General features: G+C 63.7%; 1 protein-coding gene across 6 annotated transcripts; it reads right to left on the bottom strand.

Annotated features, from left to right (window-relative positions):
* Positions 1-803: 803 nt before the first annotated feature.
* Positions 804-8149, bottom strand: LOC124233608 (catechol O-methyltransferase-like). 6 transcript variants are annotated; one of them, XM_046650758.1, is made up of 5 exons: positions 6506-8142; positions 4228-4426; positions 3746-3877; positions 1555-1742; positions 804-1230 (listed from the first exon to the last, which is right to left on the bottom strand). In XM_046650758.1, the coding sequence occupies exons 2-5, from the start codon at positions 4333-4335 to the stop codon at positions 909-911; spliced, it is 750 nt and encodes a 249-aa protein (XP_046506714.1). In that variant the 5' UTR covers positions 4336-4426; positions 6506-8142; the 3' UTR covers positions 804-908. The 6 variants fall into 6 exon arrangements, with proteins under 6 accessions (XP_046506714.1, XP_046506710.1, XP_046506711.1 ...); XM_046650754.1 differs by having other exon boundaries at positions 4228-4421; positions 6331-8140; XM_046650756.1 differs by having other exon boundaries at positions 976-1172; positions 4228-4421; positions 6331-8149.
* Between the last annotated feature and the right edge of the window lie 192 nt (positions 8150-8341).

Below are 8341 nucleotides of genomic sequence, written 5' to 3'. Positions count from 1 at the left end.
TGGTCTGAGCCCACTCTCTCCCATGAACAAGGCCGAGCCGGACTGGCGAAGATGCGTCCACTCAGGGTCACCCCGGGGCCCCGAGGGGCCGGAGAGACCACGCCTGGCGCTGCTGCAGGGCCAGGGCCACCTTCCCCTGCGCCTGCCTGCTCAGAGCTGGTTGTGAGGGCTGCCAGCGGCCCTGTTCCGGGGTCCTAGGCCGGACAGCCTCCGGGTGGGGACTCCGCCCAGCCTGCAGACATCCTGGGGATGTAACAGGCGCCCTGGGCCTGACTGCAAGAAGAGCAGTGCTGGGGCTGGGGCCCCTGGGACCGCCCGCAGCATTCACACCCAGTCCAGGGAGCAGCACGTGCCTGGTGCCAAAGCTCAGGGCGCCAAGGACGGAAGGAGCAGCACCGCGGTGGGAGGCAGCACTAGGGCGGCCTCTCCTATCGGAGTAGTCACTCTTCAGTTTCCATTTTAGTATCGTTTAAGCCCGACACTGGCATGGAAGATGGCTAACAGCCGACCTCACTGAAGAGGCCGCACCTCATGCTTAAAAAGGAGGTGACAGAGCTCGGGAGCCAGAAGGGTGGTGTGAGTTGCTGGTCCCAGTGCTGTCACTGAGGCATTGCTGCCACCTGGTGATGGCAAACCTCGAGGACAGACTGTGTGAGTTTCCACATGTCCCCAACTTCCCCCGGCGTCCTGTGTCTACTGCCCAAGGACCTGCCCATGTGAGAAAGGGATGCTCATGGGGGTGAGTGACACTGTCACAGCTCTGCCTGCCCTGATGTGGTCTTTATGAGCAGACACTTTCCAGATTTATTGCTATGGTTTTATGCGCTGAGCCAGTTGCACTGGGGAGGAGCAGTGCGTGAGCACGCAGCACCGCTGTGCAGAAGGGGCAGTGTGGGCTGGCCGCGGCCTCACAGGCCTTGAGTCACCCATTGAGGACAGACTCCAACCTGCAGAAGTGGGTTGGCAGCAGGGCAGCCATAGTGCCCTTCAGAAGCAGGCTGGGCAAAGGAGCCCAGCACAGGTGGGAGGTCAAGGCTGTGCTGGGCTGTCTGGGCCCAGGTAGACGGCCTTCTCCACGCCATCCACCTTCTGGACGTGCTCCAGGTAAGCGGAGAAGTGCGTGCACTCAAAGCGGCCGCTCCCACGCACGTGTGCCAGGAAATCCGGTGCTCCTGGGAAAATGACATTGTCAGCCAGCAACACCGTCCCCTTGCGTAACAGGCCACACTCCTGCAGGGGACAGAGGGTTGGGGGGGTGAGGATTGGGGTGATCAAGGAGCCCACCCCAAACCAGGAGGGCAGGTGGGGGCTCCACACACGGGCCTGTGCCTGGCCCCGGGCTCGGCCCCACCCCAGCTCCTGGGGTCAGCAGGGTCTCCCACCGCCCTCTGTCTCCCCCTGGCAGCGACCACTGCAGGACAGCGCTGTGCCCAGCACTAGTCCCACATCCAGACTGTCAGCTCTGTGAGGAGGGATCCCCTCTGCTCCCTCCTGCATCCCCAGCCCCTAGAACAGCATGTGGCAGGCACACAGAGGGCGCTCATAAAATGCTACCTGGACAATGAGCAGAAGAGACGATGGGGCTGCAGTCCCACCCACAATGCTGCCTCAAGGCCAGTGGGTCCGTTGGTCACCGGGTGCCAGGAACACATGGCTGCTCCAGGAAAGAGGGATGCCTGGTGCCTGTGTGTGGGCTGCTGGGGGCTGTCACTGGAGAGTTGGGCCACCTCACCTGGGCGACCCTGCAGGGCCAGGGGACGGCAGAGGGGCAAAACTCGGGACCCACAAGCCTGCCCCTTGGGGGTCCGCTGTGGACAACCCCACGCCCCAGCATTTGAGGTGCCCCTCACCACCGTGGCCGGGCCCGGGGCAGCTAGCTGGCATTCCAGGGCCTAAGCTCTCAGAAGGAAGGAGGAGTGGCTAGACACAGCCTCAGGCCAAGACCGCCTGGGTGGGCAGTCCCTCTGAGTGGCGTGGGGAGGCACTGCCTAGATCACAGGAAACAATGAACAGAGAAACCTTGAGAGGAGCGGTTTGCCTGTGGGGGGAAGACCAGGCAAGGGACGCCCCTGTTGTCCTGTCCCCTATATTCGACTTTGGGGGAACGGAGCCTTTTTTTACAAAATCATAAATTAAAAGTTAAGAGACTAAGTAATCCTAGACATTGAGAGCAAAATCCCACATGTGGCCTCAGGTGTGACTCAGCCTACAGACATCCCAATGACCTAAACCCGTGGGGCTCTGCTCTGCACCCCTCCAGGGGGCGCCCCAGGACAGTCTTGGGTGTCTGGGCTCTCCTGGTGGCTGTCACTCCCAGCCTGCAGGCCACAGGGGAGGCCGAGGGCCCTCTGGCCGGCCCTGAGGCGCACACGCAGCTGTGAGGACTGCGTGGTGGGACAGCCCATGAGCCAGAGTTGGAAGGACCACTGTGACTCCTGGAGCGGCTTCTCTTCAGAACAGAAAAGGAAGGAACTTCCTAATAATGGTGGCCAGCAGACCAAGAGAGAGCAGCCCGGGCCCAGCCCCCAGAGGGCAGCTCAGGCTGGGGCAGGAAATGCCCAGGGGGAGCCGGGGGCGGGGCTCCAGCCTGCTGGGGTCGTGCTGAGGGACGCAGGAGGCACCGCTGGCCACAGACTGGACGGTCCGAGGAGTGAGAGGCATCAGAAACTCAAACCCCACGAGTTCACCATGAACGAACCAAGCGGAGGAAGAAGCTGTGGTGGCCTTTGGAGGGTGCCGGGGCGCATCCTCAAGGAAGCTGGACCTAAGGGGGAAGGAGGCGGCACCCATCCCACCTGGGGATCCCTGGGGACACCACGGGCCTCCTGACGGAGGACACAGAACGCTGGAGAATTCTGACCCAAAGAGCAGGGCGTCTGAGCAAACCACCGCGGAACAAAAGGGCGTTTCAAATGTCTCTACAGTTCCCCGACCCTCCTTCCTTCACGAGGTGGAGTCTGGATGCTCTCCCTGGGTGTGGGTCGGGCCAGAGACTGGCTTCTGACAGAGGGAAGAGCGGGAGCACAGTGTGGGGCGCAGGGCCTGGCTCATACGAGGCACCGTGGCTCCCTCCTTGCTCCTCCTGTCTCTCTGTCTCTGTCTCTATCTCTCACTCTCCCACTCAGGCTCTTGGGACAACCAGCTACCATGTTGTGAGGACACTCAAGCAGCCCCGTGGGTACGCCTTGTGACAAGGGGTTGAGGCCCCTCACAGCAGCCATCGGACTGTGAATTGCCACCTGCCCCCGCCAGCCCGCAAGCCCTTTATTCCTGACTGAGGAGGGGGGCGGCTGGGCCGCTGCAGAGCCGGGCTGCCCCAACCCCGCACAGGCCAGGGGCCTGCAGAGCCCCAGCTGCAGGGCAGCAGGACATGTTTCAAAGCGCCGCCATTCCCAATCCAGGGCCCCTCCTCTTTGGGCTGACCCCCAGCTTCGAGCCAGCAGCCCCGAGAGAACTGCCGGCTTCCCGTCACTAAGGGCCCTCCGTGCTGCTTCCCCAGGAGCAAGGCCCCGTCACCACCGCTCGCCAGAGCTGCTGAGATCCTCCCGCTCCCGGCAGGCCCAGTGGCAGTGGAGCCTGGCTCTGCCCTCAGTGCCCGAGCTCCAGGGCCACACCCTCTGCCCACGGTGGGCCTCCTTGGCTAGGGTGCCTGGCTCCTCAGAGTGGCCGCGACCCGCCGACACAGCTGCCCCTGCACCAGCAGCCAGCACCCAGGCCCATCCCAGCCAGGCGGGTCGAGGCTCACCTCCAGGAGGAGCGTGTCCGGCAGGTACCGGTCCTTCCAGTGGTCGAGGAAGACCACGTCCAGCGTGTCCACGTCATATTTCTTCTTCAGCTGGGGGATGATGTCCTGGGAGGCCCCGAGGACAACGGTTACCTGGAACAGATTTCCGTCAGTGCCCACACCCACAGGGAAAAACAGACTACCACGCCTGGGCACCCACGCGAGAGTCCACCGACAGCTCTATTTGGGGTTCTGGGGAGACAAGCCCCCTTCTGCCCGCTCCCTGTGGGGGCAGCCTTGGGAGTTTCCTGCTTGTGGATGGGGGCAGCGAGACCGCCCTCCTGGAGCTGCTGGGGGACCCGTGAAACCCTCCATGACCCTGCAGCAGGATCAGTGTGGCCTCGAGCTGCACGGTGGGTCTTGCCCTGGGCCCTCCCCTCCCACCCGGCCTGCCAGGCCTGGAGCGGCAGTGTGCACATCTGTCTAGGGGGCAGGCGCCACACCCTGTCCTGCAGGCCGGCGAAGTCCAGCATCTGCTGGGTGATGGCGGCGTAGTCAGGGTTGATCTCGATGGTGAGCAGACGGGCGCCGGGCGGCAGCAGGCGGGCCATGCGCACGGCCGAGTAGCCGCAGTAGGCCCCCAGCTCCAGCAGCACAGACGGCTGCTGCTCCTGCACCACTGCATCCAGGAACTGGCCTGTGGAGCACGGGAGGGGTAAGTGCAGGCAATGGTGGGGACCCACTCCTGGCCAGGACATGCGCCTCCCAACCGAGCAAGAGCCCCTCCTGATGCCTGGCCCCAGCCCTTGCCTGAGGCCCCCAGGCCTCCCAGGATGGCCCCCAGGCCATACCAGAAGGCCCCCAGCCTTCCCTGAGGCCCACAGTCCTCCCAGGATGCCCCCTAGGCCTCCCCAGATGGCCCCCAGCCCTCCCTGAGGCCCACAGGACCCCCCAATGGCCCCTAGGTCTCCCCAGACGGCCCACAGATGGCCCCTGAGGCCCTCCCAATATGACCCCAGTCCCTGCAAGATGGCCCCCATCCCTCCCTGAGGCCCACAGCACCACCCAATGGCCCTCAGCCCTCCAAAGATGGCACCCTGGCCTCCCCAGATGGCCCCCAGCACTAGCTGAGGCCTACGGCATCCCCCAATGACCCTTAGGCCTACTAGGATGGCACCCAGGCCTCCCCAGATGACCCCAGCCCTCCCTGAGGCCACAGCACCCCTGAATGGCCCCCAGCCCTCCTTGAGGCCCAAAGCCCTCCCCAGATGGCCTCCTGGCCTCCCTGAAGCTAATAGCACCTCTTAATGCACCAAGGCCCTCCAGATGGTCCCCAGCCATCGCCTGAGGCCCACAACCCACCCAGGATGACACCCTGGACTCTCCAGATGGCTCTGCCCTTCTCTGAGGAGCACAGCACTCCCCAAATTGGCCCCCTGGCCTCCCAGGATGGCACCTAGGCCACCCTTGTTGGCCCCCAGCCCTCCCTGAGCACGTACCACCCCCCAGCATGGCACTTGGCCCTCCCCAGATGGTACCCAGCTCTTCTTGAGGCCCCAAGCACCCCACAATGGCCCCTAAGCCTCCCCAGATGGCCCACAGATGTCCCCTGAGGCCCCCAGGCCTCCCCAGATGAATCCAGCCCACTCCAGATGGCCCTTCGCCCTCCCCTGAGGTCCACAGCCCTCCTCTGAGGCCTACAGCACACCCCAATAGCCCCTAGGCTTATTAGGAAGGCACCCAGGTCTCCCCAGATGGCCCCAAGCCTTCCTTGACGCCCTCAGCACCCGCTCGAGGGCCCCAGGCCCACCTCAGATGGCCCCCGCCCCTCCTCTGAGGACCCCATCCCTACCTCGAGGCCCTGGTCCCAGCTCATGCACCATCCAGGCTCCCAAAGTGCCTGAAGCCTCTGTGACTTTGCACACGCTGGTCCCTCTCTCTTTTCCACGATTCCTGGCTGACCCCAAATCGTCCTAACCCAGAGCTGCCATCTGTGGAACCCCCCACCCCACCTTGCCCATGGTCTATACTCAGAGCCTCCCTGGCTCCCTTGAGTTGGACACTGTCAGAGGCTCTGAGGGGGCTGTCACGTCTGTCCCCAGGGCTCCACTCCAGACAGTGCAGCACATGTTCACGCCCCAGCCTGGAGTCCAGAGGTCAGGAGGCAGCCCTGGGGACGGCCAGGGGCCTGGACCAGGCAACTCCAAGGAGCTCTGCATACCCTCAAGCCCGGCAGGGACACCAGGCACCCACTGCCCGCGCTGCCCAGCACCAGGTCTGTGGGATGGCGCACGAGTGTGGGGCCCGCTTGGAGCCTCTGCTGTCACCTCCCACTCGTGTTGGCTGAGCTGGTCTGTGGCAAAGGGGCCAGCTGAGCTGTGGCCTCCTGCACAGTGTATTAGACGTCCCTCCCGCCCCATGGGAACAGCGGTGTGGGTGTCAGGGTCTCAGCAAGGCCTTTGCTCCTGGTGGGGGGAGGGAGGCTGGGCAGCAACCTGGGCCTCCAGGGCTCCAGAAGAGCCCCCACCCCAACACCCAGAAATGGGCTGGGCTGCCCCGCCTGAGGCCTGTTTCCATTTCCACCGCCTGCCGGCTGGGCCACTCACCTTTCTTGTTGCCCACGATCATGGCCCATTCCTTCTGTGAGCAGTAGGCGTCAATGGTCTCCAGCACGCTCTGCGGGTCCCCGGCCACCGCGTGCTGCAGCACATGGCGCAGAATGCGCTGCTCCTTGCTGTCACCCATGAGCAGGTTGTGGATGGGCTGTAGGATGAACTCATTCCAGCCGATGAGGAGCCAGCCCCAGCGTCGCAGGAAGAAGAGCAGAGGCAGCAGTGCCAGGCCCAATGAGAAGGCTGCCAACAGCATGGGTGTGGGCTTTGGCGTCTGAGGTAGGCAGGGGTGGGGCGGGGAGGAGGGGAGAGAAGGGAAGGGAAGGAGCCCAGGGGAGGGTGCCAGGCTTCAGTGCTTTGTGGCCTGCCAGGCAGCCCCACAGCCAGTGCGGGAGCTCAAAGTCCCTCATTGGTAGCGCAGACCTGCCCCTCCTGGCTCACTCACCCTCTCCTCAGTTTGGGGGTGCTACCACTGGCCCCTTATGCTGATGGGGCCCCAAGGTTCAAGAAGCCAGCCACACGCCCAGTTACCTAGCTCATGTCAGCCTCGGGGAGTGCAGCCACCCCCCAAACAGCCTCCTGTCCTTGGGGCCACACCCTCAGGTGCCCGGAACAGGTGTGGCTAGCTTTCCTGCCTGGGGGCCTGCCAGTCACAGCCCCCCTCTCTGGGCGCTTTCCCAGGCGGCCCTGAGCGAGGGGGCACAGCTGGCCTGGGGTGGATGCAGCGCACGGGGGGCCCACCCGTGTGCAGTGCCCTTGGGCGCCCACACTCAGACCGTCCGGGAGACTCCTGTGGTCCTTTAAGGGAGCTTCCAGGGAAAGACACAGGCAGTCCCCAGGCCAGGCACACGGGTCACAGGTGCATTCGCTGCTCCCCTCATGGACAGCCAGACATGGAGCATCTGTTCCTCTATGAGGAAGGGGAGCCTGCTGCCCACACCACAGTGTGAGCCAGCCACGCCAGTTGTGACCAGCTGGCTGCTGCAGCACGGCCTCCCCGGCAGGCGGCACTCTGGCAGGTAGCTGAGGATGCAGGCAGACGGAGCTGGGCTCAGGGCCCCTGCTGACAGGGGCAAGGCTGAACCGGGCAGCCCTGGGCTGCTGGCCAGCACAGCAGAGTTCACAAAATGCAGGGCAGATGCCACGTGACCTATTTACCCAAGGCAGAGTGGACACAAGGTCAGCACGTCAAAGTCTGCACGTGCTCTGGGCCCAAATCCTCGGCCCACACCCCTCCCTACTCCCCGTGCCACCCTGACGTTCAGAGCGACTTTCCCAGCCCTCCGAGCTGTAGCTCCTCCTCTGAGCTCTGCAGCTAAGCAGATGACATTTGTGCATTTGTGCCAAGTTCCCTCGCCACCAGTTAGCCATCAACAGAAACCATAACCTGAAAATGACCAGCGTCCAGATATCCGGGCCCCTTCCCCGAGGCCAGCCCTGTCCTCTACTTTCTCTCCCCGGAAGGAGCTTGGAAGGCCCCAGAGAGCCAGGGAGACGTCTCCCCGAGTGTCCCACAGCCCGGGACATCGGCAAAGTCTCCCTGGTCCTCGTCTGCCCTCTAGGTTATAATGAGACAGGAACCACAAGATAAGGCCCTAACAAGATTGGCCTAACCAATCGGCAGGCTAGGAGAATCAGAGGCCGCCAAGATCCACGTTCCACAGCCCCTGGACGTCCCTGGGCTTGGGCATGCGCCCTAGCACCCAGGAGTCCACTGAAGGTGACCCTAGCCCCATCGGCATAGTAAAAATCCCACCCAGGGCTGGAGAGCTAGCATACTAAAGATACACACGTCGCATGAGGAGGCATGCTGAACAATAGCGCAGGCGCAAGCACAACCCATCCCTACAAGCGGTGACCAGGCCCTCCTCCCCAGCCTTCACCTAAGAACAGCCCCACAATCCCCTCCCTAATGGGCGTCACCTCCCCCTTTCCTTTCCACGCAGCCTCCCTTGTGTTGTCTCTCTTGATTTCCATCCTGCGGGACAACAAGCACCCAGTGTTC

This window comes from Equus quagga, unplaced genomic scaffold (assembly GCF_021613505.1).
Source record: "Equus quagga isolate Etosha38 unplaced genomic scaffold, UCLA_HA_Equagga_1.0 207217_RagTag, whole genome shotgun sequence".
Lineage (NCBI taxonomy): Eukaryota > Metazoa > Chordata > Mammalia > Perissodactyla > Equidae > Equus > Equus quagga.
This window is presented reverse-complemented; position numbering and strand designations above follow the sequence as displayed.